This window comes from Chlorocebus sabaeus, chromosome 12 (genome assembly GCF_047675955.1).
Source record: "Chlorocebus sabaeus isolate Y175 chromosome 12, mChlSab1.0.hap1, whole genome shotgun sequence".
Taxonomy (NCBI): Eukaryota; Metazoa; Chordata; class Mammalia; order Primates; family Cercopithecidae; genus Chlorocebus; species Chlorocebus sabaeus.
In genome coordinates, this window is record NC_132915.1 from 82777274 (window position 1) to 82796835 (window position 19562).

The 19562-nt window shown below is 42.6% G+C and overlaps 1 protein-coding gene across 1 annotated transcript in view; it reads left to right on the top strand.

Moving 5' to 3' along the window:
* SNX30 (sorting nexin family member 30) overlaps positions 1–19562 on the top strand; it is a 124937-nt gene that overhangs the window by 37709 nt on the left and 67666 nt on the right. Inside the window, 1 exon segment of the mRNA XM_007968393.3 lies at positions 13592–13783. Coding sequence (XP_007966584.1) covers positions 13592–13783 — 192 coding nt within the window.

Genomic DNA, 19562 nt, shown 5'->3' on the forward strand with positions numbered 1-19562 from the left:
GTGCCACAAAACTAGTACCGTGCAGGGAGAACCTGTTCTGTATGGGGAGAAAAAAATGAAGTGAAAACACTGTGGAAGGAAGTATGACCTATTTGAATGTAGTCACACGTTTCCTTCTCATTTAGCACATCCTCTTGTGTTCATTTTAGGTTTGGGTTGAGGGTTTAAGGACAGCGCCCAGCCCTATATGTAGGATATGGGTGTCACAAATCATTAAGCGTGGAAGTACTGTACTAGAGGGCGGTTTGAATTTGGGTTGCTCTGGGAGGTTGAAATGTATTTCTGTTTCCTCTTTTTAGTTTAGAGAGACAGTTTAGAATCTGAAGTGATTTTTTTTTCCCTCCCTGGGTATTTTTGAGGTTCTAATAATTATAGGTTCTCTCCCAAGAAGCTTAGATATAACATCTAAGCTCCCAAGAAGATTGACATTTGCATGTGCACATGCAAATGTTGGTGCATAATTTTTGGCCCTCCAGGGTGCTTGTGGGTTTCAGAGAGACAGTCCCTATTGTAGAGGAATGGTGAATTTTTGGTAATTTTTGAGTCAAGGATGGTTTTTTTTTTTTTTAAAGACGGAGTCTCGCTCTGTTGCCCAGGGTAGAGTACAGTGGCGCAATCTTGGCTCGCTGCAACCTCTGCCTCCCGGGTTCAAGCAATTCTTCTGTCTCAGCCTCCTGAGTAGCTGGGACTTCAGACACATGCCACCACGCCTGGCTAATTTTTTTTTTTTTTTGGTATGTTTAGTAGAAACAGGGTTTCACCATATTAATCAGGCTGGTCTCAAACTCCTGAACTCAGGGGATCCACCCAAGGCAAAGACACTTTTAGTCTTGCTAAAAGTACAAGGCTTTTGCAGCACATCTAAGAAGTGTGGGCTGTAAGAGTGGGTTAACAGTAACCACTTGGCACCTGCTATTGGGAGTTGAGTCCTGCCCTGTTCCTCACTTGAGTGTTTTTTTTTTTTTTTGTCCTTGAGAAGGTTTGGGCTGGGGTGATGATTAATCAACAAGCACATACTCAGCTCTGTATGATACATTGTTTCCTCCTGGCCTTTGTTCTGAAAACCCTAAATGCCCTTTTCTTGGACTTTCCTTAGGCACCTGACTTGTTAGGTCACATGCCGAGTGCACTCCGCGTGTGTGGTACCATGTCAGATGGTAGCACAGAAACATGTCGATGAGAACCAGGCTTTGTAAGATAAACAGATGGTACAGTTAAGAGGAATTGGGCGAAGGGTAGGAAAGGAACTGTTGTTTATGAAGGGGTCATTCTAGGCATCTTCTTCCTACCTAAGAGGAACGCCTGGATTGTGGCATAGCACAGCCCTACCTGGGCTCCTCACACACCACTCGAGGGACCTCATGCCTGTTACATAAAAGGCCTTTCCTTATGTGTAATAGAGATAACTTGGATGATCTCTGGGGGTGGTTCTACACTCTAGACCCTTGTGTGATTTTGGTGCAGAAGTTTCAGTGGAGGAATGCCTTCCTTAGCTTTATAAATTTTCAGTTGGCAAGATCCTGAGAATGAGGGTCAAAGTGGGCAGAAAAGGGAGCAGGATATTGCAGGATTTTTTTTTTCTTCTTTCTTTCTTGAGGCAGGGTCTTGCTCTGTGACTCAGGCTGGAGTGCAGTGGCATGATCTCGGCTTACCACAGCCTCAACCTCCTGGGCTTTTAGGTGATCCTCCCACCTCACACTCCCCAGTAGATGGGACCACAGGCATGCGCCACCGCACCCAGCTAATTTTTGTATTTTTTGTAGCGTTAGAGTTTCACTATATCGCCCAGGCTGGTATCAAACTCCTGGGCTCAAGCAATCCTCGTGCCTTGGCTTCCCAAAATGTTGGGATTCCATGAGTGTGCCACTGCACCTGGCCCCGAGAGCAGGATTTTAGGTCGAGTTGTGTTGTGTCTGTGCCCTCTGGGAAGGTGAATTCTGTCTTTGTAGAAAGCTGTCTGCTTGGACTGTTGAGTCCTCCGGGTGGCATGCACATCCTTGACCACCAGCAGAGGCAGAATTTTTGTGTTGGGGATCTTAGTTATTGTTAGGAACAGGCTCTCGGAAATGCCTCTCATCCTTGGTTGTTGGGGATTTCTCAGCCTGGAATGTCCTGGCCACGGTCTCCCCCAGCCTTGTTTTTCCATTTGGCAAGTCTGCTTACTCTTCTCAAGTTGCCCCCATCAATTCATGGAGCTCTGTTCATAACCAATATTGCATTGCATCAGAGTTAGAGGTCTCGTATCCATATCCCCAACTAAAGTTATTTAGATGCTGTACCCTGTTTTGTTTGGTAGCACTGCATTGGGACTTTGGCCTTGTGTATTTGGTGTTTAGTATGTGCTTGAAATACTGGATCTTCCTTAGAAGGAATGAACAGGAATCATATATAATAAATATAGCTGAGAGTTGGGGAAAATCTTGGCTCCTAAGAATCATAAGAATGTCTGGAGAAGTGAATGTTAGTCTGGAGATTCTTAGAAAAATCTATTAACAGCCACTGGCAACTTTGCCAAGGAATGTGGACTTGGGCTCTTTAATTTTGACTTTATGATCTTGCTAAGAGGTGTTCTTTTGCATCAGGCCAATGGGTGGAATTTGCTTGAAGGGCAGATTTTCTAATAGAAAACCTATGAAAAACATTTTCAGTTTCTAAAGAACTTTAGCAACAAAGCTTTGAAACAGGCGATCTCTTAAACCATATCTAAAGAAAAAGTCTTGCTTTATAAGAAATGGTCCTGAATCCAAAGTAGAAACACTTAAAACTGTTCAGGGGGATACTAACTTAGAAACCATAGGCTATGGGCGTTGGGCACTGGGAGATACTTGTACAAGCAACCTTGGAGTTTTTGGAGAATATTTGAAATGGTAATTCCTGGGCTATGTGGCAAGGAAAACTGAACTTCCTACTAATAAGCAAGTAGCAGCGCAGAATTTGAGATATACTGTTAATAGTTAAGATACATTTGAATAACTCTCCAAAAAAAAAAAAAAAAAACCAAAAGAGAAATCTCTATGTCTTAATATTCCCTACTTTTTATATCACTGTGTCCTATCTAGATTGTTAAAAATTATGCAGACATTTTAATGTTTATATGTACTAGTCAGCTTTGCTGTGGTAATAACTCCAAAAATGCAAAGGTGTGCAACAAACATGAATTTCTAGGTCATGTTGTGTGTCAGTGGCTGTGGGTCAGCTTCTCTGGCCCCCTCCTGCAAGTCTTCCCCTTCCAAAGGAGCAGTCCCTGTTTGGGACACACTGCTTTCAAAGTCAAGGAGCGAGGGAGCTGGTGGAAGCATGCGTTGACTCTTAAAGGATCTGCTCTGATCCGATGTACATTCATGTACCAGTGGCCGGAGCAAGTTACGTGTCCAAGGCCAAAGTCAGTGTGGTGGGGAGTTGTCTTCCTGTGGGAAGTCACTTGGCAGTAAGAAGAATATACGATCCTTTTAAAGGAAGGGAAGATCATAATTGTGAACACGAATGCAATCTACCACTTCTTTCCTAGAACACTTGGTAAATATAGCAGTTCATGTTTACCATTTAAAAATGCTTTAAACGTATTTTCTCCCCATTATGTGTATTAAAAATTTTAGATAATTTGAGAGGAGCTTGACCTATTGCCATGAAGTGATGTGGCAGATCACTGTATGGGTTCAAGTATTCTTCTCTATATCATTGCAGTACCTAGACTTTCCAGAATGGTTTTGAATTATGGCAAATACTTTATATCTGAATGTAGTGGACATGCCTTTGTGATTTAAAAGGTTTCTTCATTTTAAAAATATGTCCACTACATTTTTGACGGTTTTATTGTTATTGGAGATAAATTTACAGAGCATAAAATCACCATTTTAAAGTATATAATTGTGAGTATATATTCACAAGGTTGTGCAGCCATCATCGCTATCTAATTTTAGAGTGTTTTGTCACCCCAAAAAGAAATTTGGTCTTTATTAAGCTGACTCTCCCTGTTCCCCCTACCTGTAGCCCCTGGCAACCAAGTCTGCTCTCTGTCTCTCAGGATTTGCGTGTTTTGACATTTCATATAAATGGAATTATGTAGCATATGGCTTTTCTCATCTGGTTTCGTTCACTTAGTAATGTCTTCAAGATTAATTGCTGATGTTTTCTGATAGATATTTTTAAACATATTTAGGAACCTTTTTTTTTTTTTTTTTTTTTGAGATGAAGCTTTGCTCTGTTGCCAGGCTGGAGTGCATTGGCTCAATCGCACTACTCACTGCAACCTCCGCTTCCTGGGTTCAAGCAATTCTCCTGCCTCAGCCTCCCAAGTAGCTGAGACTACAGGTGCACGCCACTATGCCCAGCTAATTTTTGTGTTTTTAGTAGAGATGGGGTTTCACCATGTTGGCCAGGATGATTTCAATTTTTGACCTCGTGATCCACCCGCCTTGGCCTCTCAAAGTACTGGGATTACAGGCGTGAGCCACTGCACCCAGCCGGGAACTTTCTTTTTACTTCTTAATTTTACTTAGAGATTTAAATGGAGTGGCTAATATGAGTGACAACAGTAAGTATTTTGGTAGTTTTGCACATGAGTATCTTCAACAATGGTTATATATAGAATCAGTTAATGTAATAAATTGTATTGATAAATTTCCTAATGTTAAATCATTCTTGCTTTCCTGGAATACATTTGACTTGATCCTGGTATATGTTTTTTTCTTCCAAAAATTCTTTTAGTTTACTATTAGCTGTTACTTTATTAATGATGTTTATACTTGTACTCAGTTTTCTTTTTTGTCCTAATATTTTGATACCAGATATTGATAGTCATCATGAAATGACTTGAAAGATTTCTCCACTTGAAAATTATGTCTTAGAATATTTGAATAAAGTAGGACTCATTCTTTGAAGGTTCATGAGTGCTAACTGTAAAACACTTGGGACCCAGCTTACCTCTTAGTGGATGCTCTGTGACAACAGTTTTGTGGTTATTTATCTGTTTAGGTTTTTTACCTCTATTTAATTTCACTTTGATCACATAATTTTTCCTAGAAAGCCAGCTAGCTCATATAGATGTCCAAATTTGTTTCCATAGTTATTCATAGGACAACCTTTTAATTTACAATCGTACATAGACACAACTTCTAAATAGTTGTTGTCTGTTCCCTTTTTCCATTTTCCTCTTTTTTTATTTTTTATTGAGACAGCATCTCACTCTGTTGCCCAGGCTGGAGTGCAATAGTGCAATCTCTGCTCACTGCAACCTCTGCCTCCCGGGTTCAAGCAAGTCTCATGCCCCAGCCTCCCGAGTAGCTGTGACTACAGGCTTGAGCCACCACGCCTGGCTAACTTTTTGTATTTTTACTAGAGACAGGGTTTCACCATGCTGCCTGGGCTGGTCTTGAGCTCCTGGGCTCAAGCAATCCACCTGCTTTGGTCTCCCGAAGTGCTGGGATTATAGGTGTGAGGCCACTACACCTGGGCCATTTTCCTCTTTCTATATTGGTCAGATTTCCTACGTTTTAGTTTATCTGATTCATCTTTTAGAATAATTAAATTTTGCTTTTGTTTATAACTTTTGTTCTTTTCTGTTTTAATTTATGCTTTCATTTTTAAATTCTCTTTCCACTTTCTTTAGGCTTTTTTTTTTTTTTTTTCTTTTCTTTTCATGGGACCACAGAGTAAGTCTGGCCTAAAGGGTTCTGTTGTATGGACTTCATCTTTGTCAAATGCATGTTTATCTGTTATTGAGGACTCTTGCTTTTTTGTGTTTCGGTTTTCTAGGATCTGAGTGCTGAGCTAATGCCATTTTGACTTGTTTTTATGGTTTACTTGCCTCTGATGAGGTGATAATTCAGGCCTGCTATTTGCCCCCATCAGAACAAGTGAATTATTGGATCCCCTGTGTTTCTGCTTGATGTTGTTAGCATTGTCTTAGATCCATAGCTTACTCGTTATCTGTCAGATGGGAAAGAAGCCTGGCTTTCTCTGTGTTTTAGCTGCTCCCCACATCTCAGTAGAGCCCAGTGCTCCCAGCATTTGCAGTCCTGCCTGCTTTGGGCTTGTTGGACACACCCCAGGGCAGCTACCCCAAATGCCTTCATGTTCCTATGAGCTGCTGCTTCCATCTCTACCCATCATGGTGGGGAGAAGGCCATGTGGGCAGGGTGCCCTCTGCTGGTGGCCCACACTTGGTGTATTTGTCTGTGCTTGGCATCCCCTTGGTCACAGTCACAGCAGCCAACACCTTGGTGGTCCTGGTTTGCCCCACTGCCGAACCTTCCGTGTCTTCTACTCCCCACTGACAATCAAACTTTCAAATTAGGGTGCATGTAAAGGGGGTTCAAGAACATTTTCTACTTATTAGGTAACCTCGATAACCTGAAGTAACTTCGGTGACATGGGTTAGATTCCTCTTAGTTCTTTTTTCAGTTGTGGCCCAGGTGGAGCCAGTAGACAGACAACCTTTGAAACCTTTGGCATTGGATTGTTTCCAGTGTTGACGTGACTCCAGTCACTGTTTTTCTTGTTCTTTTTACCTCCACTGTTTTTTTTTTCTTTCGTTCTCTAGGTTAAATTAGTATCTGGAGGGTGGAAAAAGGGAGAAAACAGAGGCTTGTGTTCAACTCACTGAGTTTATCTAGAGGTCTGGCTTTCTAATTTTTTAAACGAGTGTGTCACATTACACATACAAACATGATCGCTTCCTGGTTATTGAGCCTTTGGGATTTTTCTAGGTTTCACTCTGTGTTCTTTGTATCATGAACATCTTTGAACAGAACATTTTTGAGATTGTCCCTTTGAGTTTATTCTCGAAAGTGGGCTTAGCTTTAATTTTACAACAAAATCAACAATCAAGAATATTCAGTTTGTATAGAATATATTCATTCTTTTTTTTTTTTTTTTTTTTTTTTTTTGAGATGGAGTCTTGCTCTTGTCACCCAGGCTGGAGTGCAGTGGTGCAATCTTGGCTCACTGCAACCTCCACCTCCCAGGTTCAAGCAGTTCTCCTGCCTCAGCCTCCTGAGTAGCTGGGATTACAGGCGTGTGCCACCACCCCTGGCTAGTTTTTGTGTTTTTAGTAGAGATGGGGTTTCACCATGTTGGTCAGGCTGGTCTTGAACTCCTGACCTCGTGATCCACTCACCTCATCCTCCCAAAGTGCTGGGATTACAGGTATGAGCCACCATGCGTGGCCAACACGTTCATTCTTTAAGCATCTGCCCTGTACCTGGCATGAGGGAGGTAAATTAAGACAAGTAACATACAGTCTGTGTATTCAGAAGAGCCATCATTTTATCCTCAATGTAAAGACACCTTGACAGGCTTTGTCAGGCTCCTCTGAAACTAGATCATTCACTTGCCCACATTCCTCCAATAGAATAAAAAAGAGAAATTAGATTGTTTTAGCATGACTTGTTTTTATTAAAACTATATTGGCTTCTAGTATGTACCACTCTCTTTTCATAAATCATATGTTTAATGTAATATAAAATTTTGCCAGTGATTTATGTTAATTTAATATTCTCTCTTGTGGCTGGCTGACCATAATGGTGTATCTTAAAATTGAAATTCTTTGAAACAGAGGAGTTTGTAAGGCAACCTCACTCTGCATCTGTCTTCCTAGGGTAAAGTAAAAGGGGGAAGGAGGAAGAAATGCTCTTATAATGGAAACCTACATAGTGAAAATTGGTATTTTGCTACAATGGGGAGTTTTCATTATTAATCAACTATGTAGTTGTAACTCTTCACAAAGGCTATTCTGGATATCCTTTGTTATAATAAAATCATTAAGAAAATATATTTGTGGCCCCAACTGTGGGTCTCAATGCAATTTTAAATTTGCAGCAGCATTTATTGTGTGTCTGCTATGAACCCAGCCTCATAGTTTATAAAAGGACGCAAGAATACTTAGAAGTACGTGTGTGTGTGTGTGTGTGTGTGTGAATGAGTGAGAGAGTGAATAGTGATTTGGCACCCGCCATGTACCAGACACTATTCCAACTGCTTTCATATACTAATTAACTCAATCTCACTACACCCATTTTATAAAGGAGGACACAGGGGCTTAGAGAGATTAAGAAGCTTGCTTAAGTTGTACTGCTACTAATTAGTGGTACTGGGATTCAGAACTGGGCAGTCTGGCTTAGGTTAGCCTCAGTTGCTTGTCATTCCACAGACATTTATTGAGTACTTTTGATAGACAAGGGATTGAATTTGGTCATTTCTAAGGTTCATTCATTCATGAAATACTTACTGAGAACCTACCATGGGCCGGAGTAGCATGGTCTCTGCTCTTAGGGAATTTGTAGACTAGTGGAGAATCAGACAGTCAATAAACATATAATATATTTTCAAACAGTGATAAGTCCTGTAAAGAAAATAAAACCAGAGAAGGGGCTAGAGAGGGATGGAGGAATGCAGAGTTATTTTAGATTTTATGAGCTGAGGGGCATCTCTGAGTAGGTGTCATTTGAGGAGAAACCTGTCTGAGGAGAGAGGCCAGCCATGGGGGGGATCTGGAGGGAGAAGAGTGCTCCAGGTAGAGGGAGCAGCAAGTGCAAAGGTCCTGATGTCAGAATGAGCCGGCATGGTGCGTGGGCCAGTTACGGAAGACCGTTGTTTCTAGAGCTGGGAAGAGTGTTGGTGGTGAGGTCAGAGAACAGGGTAAGGGCCAGGTCATTTTGGCTCTTGCAGGTTATGGGAGGGAGTTTCGATTTTCTTCCGAATGTCAGGGGATATCTTTGGGACTTTTGAGTAGGGGAGTGATGTGTTTTGATTTATGATGATTATTTTTTTTAGAGACAGAGTCTTGTTGTGTTGCCCAAGCAGGAGTATAGTGGCACGGTCACAGCTCATTGCAGCCTCGGTCTCCCGGGCTCAAGAGATCCTTCCGCCTCAGCCTCCCAAGTATCCGGGACCACCAGCGAGTACCACCATGCCTGACTAATTTTTAAAATTTTTGTAGAGACAGGGTCTCTTCATGTTTCCCAGGCTGGTCTCGAACTCCTGGGCTCAAGCGATCCTCCCACTGCCTCATTCCCCCAAAGTGCTGGGATAACAGGCATGAGCCACCGCGCTTGGCCTGATTTAAATTTTTAAAGGAGAACTCTGGCTGCAGCATGGAGAACAGACTATGGGGTGGCAAAAACAAAGCAGGAGGCTTTTGTGTTGAGCCAAGGAATTCCCTCTCCTGGAGGGAACTGTTGGTCATAATGGTGATAAAAGTTGGTCGTAAAGGTGCTGCCATCACCCGATACCTGCTCTTGAGCTCAAATCTCTGTGTCGCAAACCGCACTGCGGGAGGATGCTGATGGAGAAGCAGCCTGTGTCATTCAGTTCGCCTCACCCTCTGCCCGGGCCTCGTGAGATGCACATGCTTTCCCTCCACATTCATTGCTCATGGGGACCCTATCTTGAAGGGAGTCATTTTGGGATAAGCTTGTATTAAGACCCTAAGGAAAAAAAAGTTAACTTTCCCTGACTGGCTTTAAAAACAGAAGCTTCAGTCCAGCATGGTGGCTCATGCCTATAATCCCAGCTCTTTGGAAGGCCAACACAGGTGTATCACGAGGTCAGAAGTTTAAGACCAGCCTGGCCAATATGGTGAAACCCTGTCTCTACTAAAAATACAAAAATTAGCCAGGTGTGGTGGTATGCGCCTGTAGTCCCAGCTACTTGGGAGGCTGAGGCAGGAGAATCGCTTGAACCCAGAAAGCAGAGGTTGCGCTGAGCCAAGATCGCACCACTGCACTCTAGCCTGGGCAACAGAGCAAGACTCTGCCTTGAAACAACAACAACAAAAACCCTAGAAGCTTCATATTTACTTAAAGGATTTATGGCCAGAGAATAGGCATGAGAGACAGCTTAGGGATGGAAAAAGACACACAAAAGACATTCAGCATGGGAAGAAACCCTGGCCTAAGAACCAGACACCTGGGTTCAACCTTTGGCACAGCAGATGCTAGTGTCTGTACATCTGGGCGAGTTACTTAACTCTTTTGAGTCTGCTTCCATGTCAACAGAGATGATACCTGTATTGCTAACCTCACGAGGCTGTCATGGGGTATGGTGAAGTAAGCACTGTGTATGGCTGTGCCATCTCCATCTAAGGTGGCAGTGTCACTGCTTAGGAGATAACAGACCCCGGTAGCCTGTCTGCTATTCTCATGTCTCAAGTAACATTCCAAGAAACACCCTGGGATGAGGACTGGGGGTGTTTCCCATGGTTGCCTAGTCCTAGGAGGGAAGAATCTGGAGTATGTGACAAGATCTGATTGATTGACTCTCCCCTTCTTCACCCCCAACAACTGGTTCGAGAACTAACTTCATGCTCTCTGGCCAAGACATTTCAGATCTTTATGTGGGCTGTTCCTGGAAGGTTATTGGCTGAGGTTCCCAGGACAAATGTTAGGGGAGTTGGCTTGAAGTCACTACCCAACTTGGGGAGACAGATAATCACACACACCCTCACAATACAGTCACACACACACGCACGCACACACATGATGAGCAAGGCACAGTTGCAGTCACTGGGGACTCACAGTGTTTGTGGATAAGTCTGATATAGAAATCAATGATTAAAACTACAAAATGCTTCAGTGGAGTTGTCTTCAAAGTATTGAGAAGGGTGTGAGTAATTCTGCCAGGGAGTGGGTCAAGGAAAGTGTTAAAGGAGAGGGGATTCAAGCAGATTCCTGGAAGATATTTGGAGATGCTATGTGCAACAGATGGGGGACTTTTCTAGCAAAGATAAGGGGCATGAAACCGCTGGGTGATTCCTGGGAACTGGTCCCTTGGATGTGGAAGGCGGTGGTAAGAAAGGAGGCTGCTGAGATCAGGCCAGGCTGGATTGTGGGAAACCACTGTCTGAGCTGATTTTGGCATCTCTGCCTTAAGACTGTGAATTCTTTTCTTTTCCTTTTTTTTTTTTTTTTTTTTGAGATGGAGTCTCGCTCTGTCGCGCAGGCTGGAGTGCAGTGGCGCAATCTCGGCTCACTGCAAGCTCCGCCTCCCGGGTTCACACCATTCTCCTGCCTCAGCCTCCCGAGTAGTTGGGACTACAGGCACCTGCCACCTCGCCCGGCTAATTTTTTGTATTTTTAGTAGAGATGGGGTTTCACCGAATTAGCCAGGATGGTCTCTATCTCCCAACCTCGGCCTCCCAAAGTGCTGGGATTACAGGCGTGAGCCACTGCACCCAGCCACGGATTCTTTTCTTTTGTGCAGTGTCTATCCACTGACAGAGCTGTTCTGAGGCCTGGTGTGCTAGTGTTGATAAAATGTAAAGGAGGGCCCCTGTGAGGCCTAGCGTGGCATCCTGCCTGAGGTCAGTGTTTAAATGTTAACTGAAATGACCAAGACATGATGTTTATCCTGGAGTTCCAGAGAAGACGTTGTCCCCGTACAAATCCCCAGACACTGGGGTGTGGACACCCTGTGTCCTGTGGTACCAGTACGTTGCAAAAGCAGTCCCATCAGTGGCTGCTGCTGTAGTTGGGCTCTGCAGTCATGTCCACACTGAGAGGGGCTGCTGAAGGTGTGATGTCCCAGCTGATGGGCTTGTCCATCTGCCCTGTAGTCAGAAGCATAGCAGTAGAGAAGTGGAGGGGGTAGGTCTATTGCCATGAGTATCTTCTGTGAAAATGGTACCCTTTTAGTAATTACAGTTTTTTTGATATTACATAAGTATGTGATTAAATGATCTGTGGTCAGTGGAAATGGGAGTTGAAGGTGCCTTTTCTGTGTACTTTCCATTACCCCCCAAGTTGGGTGACATCGCCCTTGACTCCAGGCCATGCTTCTTCCCTCTGCCGTGTCCCATTGCTCTTCCCAGATGTCCCATCATCAGCTAGAGCTCATGGATGTGACTGCTAGGTTAACCTCTAATTTCCTGTACGTTCTCTTACATGGTGGCTAGGTCATAACTCACCTACAGAGCTCCAAGAGGAGAGAATATGAGGAAAGCACCCTCTGCTCCTCACCCTGTGATCTGATGGCCCACAGGTCACCAAGGCTCTTCCCAAGATGTCATGTCACTTTCTTGCCATATTCTTTAGTCTCTGTCTCCCACTTATTCCAAGGTGACATTCAGAGCCCTTGACGTCTGCTGCTAGGCAGGGCTCTGTTCTGTTACCAAACCTTCAAACTAAACAAGATAACTAACTAGGCCTTGTCAGTTTCACAGCCATTTTTTTTTAATATTGTGGGGACATAATTTATTAATTGGCTTCCTCCTAAGACCTAAAGAGTGAGGTCTGTAATTTTAAAAACCTATCCTTCCCTTCCTTTCCTGGCATTTGCCCCACTGACCACCCTCCTACCCACTACTCTCTTTTAAAAACATTGTGGAAAATTTTAAGCATATAGAAAAGGGAGGAGAATTGTATAATGAACTTGGAAGTACCAGCTTCAACGGTGATCAACTTGGGCATCTTGTATCATTTATATCCCCACCTACTCATCCTTAATTATTTTGAAGCAAATGCCATTTTATTTTATTCATAAATATTTTAGTATATAATTTTAAAAGATGAAGATTTTGTAAAATCATACTTCCATTAACATACCCAGTGATTCCTTAATATCGATATTCAGATTTCCCTAAATATCGCAAAATCTTTATCTTTTTGTATCTTGTTTTAATGGAATTGGTTGATCTCTTAAGTTTCTTTACATCTATAGGTGCTTGCTCTCTCTTTTCTTTTTTTTTTTTTTTTTTTTTTTTTTTGAGATGGAGTCTTGCTCTGTTGCCCAGGCTGGAGTGCGGTGGCATGATCCCAGCTCACTGCAACCTCTGACTCCCAGGTTCTAGCAATTCTCCTGCTTCAGCCCCCCGAGTAGCTGGAATTACAGGCTCACGCCACCATGCCTAGCTAATATTTGTATTTTTTTATTTTTTTATTTTTTGAGACGGAGTCTTGCCCTGTCATCCAGACTGGAGTGCGGTGGTGCGATCTCGGCTCACTGCAAGCTCCACCTCCCTGGTTCATGCCATTCTCCTACCTCAGCCTCCCGAGTAACTGGGACTACAGGCGCCCGCCACTATGCCTGGCTAATTTTTTGTATTTTTAGTAGAGATGGGGTTTGTATTTTTTTTTTTTTTTTTAGTAGAGATAGGATTTCACCATGTTGGCCAGGCTGGTCTTGAACCCTGACCTCAAGTGATCCACCTGCCTCGGCCTTCCCAAAGTGCTGGAATTACAGGTGTGAGGCACTGCACCCAGCCGGGTTTCTTAATGTTTACCTGGGTCCACGTGGTGGTCTTGAGAAAGTGGGAAAAACAGAGTATACTCATAGGGATCTTTCCTTGTTGAGGTTTGATGATGGTGGGGCTATTATGTTCTCTGCCCTTGAACTACTTGCTCATGTTGGTTTCTCCAGCACCTCCTAAAAGATGAATTGGCATGAAATTGATTCAAAGCACTACCATAGTTTGTTTCTCTTGGTTGTAAAAGATTCGTTCACTCAAGAAACCACTGAATAAGGAGAGGGTCAGGTGTTTCAAAAGTTATTTTTGGATTTTAGAAGTGTTTATTGGTTTGGCTAAACCAGCTGCTTTTGCTGATATTCTCCTGTATGTGTTTTCATTTAATTTTAAGGTACTCTTTTCTTCTTTTAGGATCTCATTTTGCCCAACGGTGGTACTCCAGCGGGTACTTCAAGTCCCGCTTCTTCATCTTCCCTTCTCAACAGACTTCAGCTTGATGATGACATTGATGGTGAGACTAGAGATCTCTTCGTTATAGTCGATGATCCCAAGAAGCATGTGTGTACGATGGAGACCTACATCACCTATAGGATCACCACCAAAGTAGGTCCCTGTGTTACAGAATGCCTATGTTGAGTGGTCTCAGGGAATTGGGGTCTACCTCAGTGAATTTTGCCTTTGCTCTCCCTCTCATTGTATAACTCTGTTCACCTTGATCACACTTGTGGGTGTGGCTTTTTGAGAGAATAGATGTAATTCAGATGAAAGGATTATATATAATAGTTTTTTAAATCTTAGAATGAGGAAGAAATTATGACTAAGATTTTTCAAATAAACATTTAATCCCTATACTTGCACTTATTTTTTACCATGATACTATTTAACATGTTAATATCATATTACTTCTGAAATTTATGAATCATTGTATCAACCTAAGTCACTGTGATGAGACCATGAATAAAATTTGGCCTAGGTGGGATAGACGGTAGCAGGAGGAAGAATAATGGGAAGACAGGAACTAATACTTACTGTCTTTCTGTTATGTGTCAAATAGGTAGTGGGCAGGTGTTGAGATTTAATTGATTAATTAACTTAAGATCATAACAGTTTTTTTGGTTTTTTTTTTTTTCTGTTTTTTTGAGACAGAGTCTTGCTCTGTTGCCCAGGCCAGAGTGCAGTGGTGTGATCTCAGCTCACTGCAACCTCCACCTCCAGGGTTCAAGCAATTCTCTTGCCTCAGCCTCCTGAGTAGCTGGGATTATAGGCGTGTGCCACTATGCCCAGCTACTTTTTGTATTTTTAGTAGAGATGGGGTTTCACCTTATTGGCCAGGCTGGTCTTGAACTCCTGACCTCAGTTGATCCACCCACTTCGGCGTCCCAAAGTGCTGGGATTACAGGCGTGAGCCACCGCACCCAGCCAAGATCATAACAGTCTTAAAACTTATATCCTTTAGTTACAGTTTTTCAGATGAGGAAATGGAGGTGGAAAGTTCAAATAACTTGCTCAAAGTTACAGAGTTGGTAACCAGGATTCTAATTTGAATTTGTAGGACTATACAGCCTATATTTTAATTATTTAAAACCATACTCTTTACGTAATTCCACTTATAAAAGAATAATATTAATGTATCATTTGTTACTTATGAAAATTATTTTTTGAATATTTAAAATAGTATTAAAGTTTTAGTCTTGGAACAAGGTTTCCCAATCCTGGCAGTATTAACCCTTTGGACTGAAGAGTTCTTTGCTGTGGGGGCTGTCCTGTGGAGTGTTTATCAGCAGCCCTGTCCTCTACCCTTGAGATGGCAGGAGTGTCCTTCTCTTGGTCCCCAGTTGTGACAACCAAAAATGTCTCCAGACATTGCCAAATGTTCCCTGGGGGACAAGATTGCCACCCCACCCCCCCGTCAGTTGAAAGCCACATATTTAGAAGAAGAATGACAATATTGACATTACTAGGGAGAGAATTCATATTATCACTTTATGTTTTGAGATAAAAAGTGTTTAGTAGGCTGGGTGCAGTGGCTCACGCCTATAATCCCAGCACTTTGGGAGGCCGAGGCAGGTGGATCACCTGAGGTCAGCCTGAACAACATGGAGAAACCCCATCTCTACTAAAAAAAATTGCAAAATTAGCCGGGCTTGGTGGTGCATGCCTGTAATCCCAGCTACTCCGGAGGCTGCGGCAGAAGAATTGCTTGAACCTGGGAGGCGGAGGTTGTGGTGAGCCGAGATTGTGCCATTGCACTCCAGCCTTGGCAACTAGAGCGAAACTCCGTCTCAAAAAAAAAATAAATAAAGTGTTTAGTCAGGAAGCTATCCTATTTCTTGGTACCCCACCCCTCACCAAGTCACATAACAAAGAATGATTTACAGATATTTTTGGGACTTTTAATAGATGGTGTCTTTAGGGATGGCATTAAGAGGAGCTCTGATGAGCATGTCTCTCGTCTTTTACTGTGTCTTTTTTCTTTTTCATTGTAGAAAAAAATTATTTTTGAAAGTTTTGTAAGTTCTGTACCTTTTAAAATTCTTTGGAAAGACAAGCAGGGAATAAAATACTCAAGTTGTGTTTCTTCATCTCTTATTGGATGAAAATTTTATATTTGTAAAAAAATAAAAGAAGCAATGCTGAAGGCCATATACAGAGTGGAAGCAGGGAGCCTCCCTCAGCCCTTCTTACTTTACTTGTCCTTCTTGCCAAAGGCAACCGTGGCTAAAATTTGCTGTGTGTCCTTCTAGTCGTTTTTCTTTGCATTTGCATTCACACGCATGTATAGTTAGAATGTATATAATTCAGATTTCGGTGTAATATTGCTTTCCAATGTTCCCTTCCATTTTATAGTGTTTTTGAAGACTGTTCTGTGTTCTATATGACCATGTCTAGCTTACTCTTTCAATCTCTGCCTAATTATTTATGCAATAATTATATAATATCTTTTCTCGATGGACATTTAAGCCTTCTCCAGTTTTTTGATGTTACTACTTTGTCTTTTTTTTTCTTTTTTTTTTTTTTTTTTTGAGACAGAGTCTGCCTCTGTTGTCCAGCCTGGAGTACAGTGGCACAATCTCAGCTCACTGCAACCTCCACCCTCTGGGTTGAAGTGGATTCTCCTACCTCAGCCTCCCGAGTAGCTGGGACTACAGGTGTGTGCCACCATGCCTGGCTAATTTTTGTATTTTTAGTAGAGATGAAGTTTTACTATGTTGGCCAGCCTGGTCTTGAACTCCTGATGTCAGGTGATCTGCCTGCCTGGGCCTCCCAAAGTGCTGGGATTACAAGCATGAGCCACTGTGTCTGGCTGCTACCCTGTTTTCTGCACCGGGTTTGCATGTAAAGATTTGTCTATGTACGTGTGCACACGCACAGTCTTACCCCACTAAACCACTGGGCACCTAGCCCAGACATTGGGCTAGATGCTTACATATGTTACTTCCTCAGAGGACCTAGGTTAATATACATATTTCCAGGAATTATATCCATTTATTTATTTTTTTCTAGGGTGACCTTATTTTTTACCCTGTTGTCAGTGAAAGGTAAGCCTGTTTTTCTTGAGTTGGTGCTGTAAACAGCCAAATGACAAAGTGACTACCTTGCTGGCACAGCAGTGCTTGCCCACTGTGACATTTTCCCTTGTCTTCTTGATTCTTCTGCCCCAGAATGCAAATACTGCAGGACTGCCATTAACTGATTCAGAGGCTAACGCGCAGCTGCAACTCACCAGTCTTTCCTGTGCTGCTTCTCTTTCCTTCCCTACCTTTTTCCCTCTTGTTCTTATTTCTGTCCCTTCTCCTGGGCTTGATTTCCTGTAAGTCATTAAATGCCTTAGAGTAACGTATTCCAAGTTCTAGCAGCACATTTTCACTTGGCTGTGATGCCAGCACCTCTTGTTGCAGAACTGAGTTTTACTTTTTATCATTTCTTTCACTTCTGATCTCAAACGAGAGTTGTCTTCTTTTCCTGTTTCTAATAGTGACGCCGGGTTTATATTTTGGTGGTGCATTCAGAGGCTTCTTTCTGAAGTTGTATTGAAGGATATCATAGGGGTGTGTGAGAATGAGATAAAGAGGACAAACAGGAGGAACATGGGATCCCAACACCTGACCCTGTCCTGGGCCTTCCACTTCTGCTGAGGTCCTCAAGCAAAGTTAATGGTCAGAGGACAAGGTTGTTCAAATGCTTTGCTTTATTACCTTAAGGCTTTGATGCTCTAGTCCTAATTCAGATTCCTGATGACCAGGACGGGACAAAGTACAGAGCTCTTTTCGCCTGAGCTAAAATGAGTGAGGGCTGACAGCCAATGTAGGCAAAGAATTATCCACCCAAATCTAAGGTACCAGTATCTTCTCTCCCCAATGGTGGAGAGCCAGTTTAGGCCTTCTTAGGGCAGGCAGCTTCTGGCTCTTTTTTTCTGCAGACTCCAAGAAAGTAACATCGTAACAGCAGCTAGTTATTGGACACTTACCATGCACTGTACTTTCTTGCAGTTGAAACTCTTTTATTTTTATGTTATATAAGTAATGTATGCTCATTATAGAAAAAAAAAAAAGAAAGTGCAAGTAACCTAAAACAATAAAAGAATGCCTATAAGCTCACCAGCAGTAAATAATCATTGGTGACTTTCTATACTACTTTTCTTCATCCAGTTACAAAAATTGAGTGTTTTGTATACTGCCAATTCACTTAATACATTGTGAATATCTTTTTATGTTGGAAATGCCAGTAAGCATGCTTTTATTCTATTGTTTATAAGACTGCAATAGTGTTCCATTGTATGGATGCACCCTCATTTATTTTGTGCTAAATGCTTTACGTATATTATCAGTTAATCTTCACACTCAGTGAAGTAGATATAAATACTGTTATCTTACAAATGAGAAAATTGAGAGACAGAGATGTTAAGAAAATTGCTTAAAGACATGCAATTCATGGGTGGTGGAGCTAGAACTTGAGTCCAGGTCTCTCTGATTCTAGAGATAATAAATATTAATAATCTTGCCCAAAAGACATATTTTCTTTCTTTCTTTCTTTCTTTTTTTTTTTAGACAGTCTTGCTCTGTTGCCCAGGCTGGAGTGCAGTGGTTTGACCTTGGCTCACTGCAGCCTCTGCCTCCCGGGTTCAAGTGATTCTCCTGCTTCAGCATCCTGAGTAGCTGGGATTACAGCACCATGCCTGGCTAATTTTTGTATTTTTAGTAGAGATGGCATTTCACCATTTTGGACAGGACTCCTGACCTCAGGTGATCTGTCTGCCTCGATCTCCCAAAGTGCTGGGATTACAGATGTGAGCCACCGCGCCCAGCCCAAAAGACATGATTTTCAAGAGAGGGATGACCCTGATAACCAGCACTGTGGTCCAGTAGCATGGCCTATGTGGTTGAAACTGACAATACAGAAATAGACTTGAGGGTGAGGAAACAGAGGCGAGCCTTCAGCTCCCTTCAGGGGTTATTATTTTCTTGTGTTTAGCCTCATTACCAGTGGAGTAAAAAAAAAAAAAAAGCCATAACACCCCAACTAATTCCTCTTTCTAAATGCCTCAGTGGTCAACAGAGTCTAAATGCTGCTTAGGGGCTGAATTACGTACAATGCAAAGTGGACGTTAGTTTAATGACACAGTTATTGCTGACTGTGGTGTGAGCAGTTTCATTGGTGTAGTGATGCAGAACCCAGGTGGGTTAGAGTGAGTGAGGGATGAGAGAGAAGACAAGCGTGTTAGGATTTAGGCAATGAAAGCAAGCATAGAGAGCAGTGGTCAGAAATGGGTGTGGGTTTGAGGGAGAGGGAGGCTTTTTTTTTTTTGGTGGGGGCTGCTGCTGTTTTTAAGGATGATAGAGACTTGTTTAAGTGCCAGTTGCCCAGTATTGGTAGGGAAGAAGGCATTCGGTTGAAGACTGGAGAGTAGGATGGAGGCTCCCAGGAAGGCGGAGGAAGCTAGAGTTGCCGCTGAAGGGGCGGTGTACTTTTTCCATTGTTTGTGGAGAAGGAAGGGAAGTTTGTTTTGTGGCAGGAAGTTAAGGGGTTCTTTGCTTATATCTGCAGTTTTCTCTCTGAATAGATGATGAAGTCTTCTAAGGGTGGGGGTGGTTTGAATTGGGGATTAGAAATTTTCAAAACTTTTATGGGCTTTTTTTTTTTTTTTTTTTTTTTTTTTGAGACGGAGTCTCGCTCTGTCGCCCAGGCTGGAGTGCAGTGGCCCGATCTCAGCTCACTGCAAGCTCCGCCTCCCGGGTTCATGCCATTCTCCTGCCTCAGCCTCCCGAGTAGCTGGGACTACAGGCGCCCGCCACCACGCCCGGCTAGTTTTTTGTATTTTTTAGTAGAGACGGGGTTTCACCTTGTTAGCCAGGATGGTCTCGATCTCCTGACCTCGTGATCC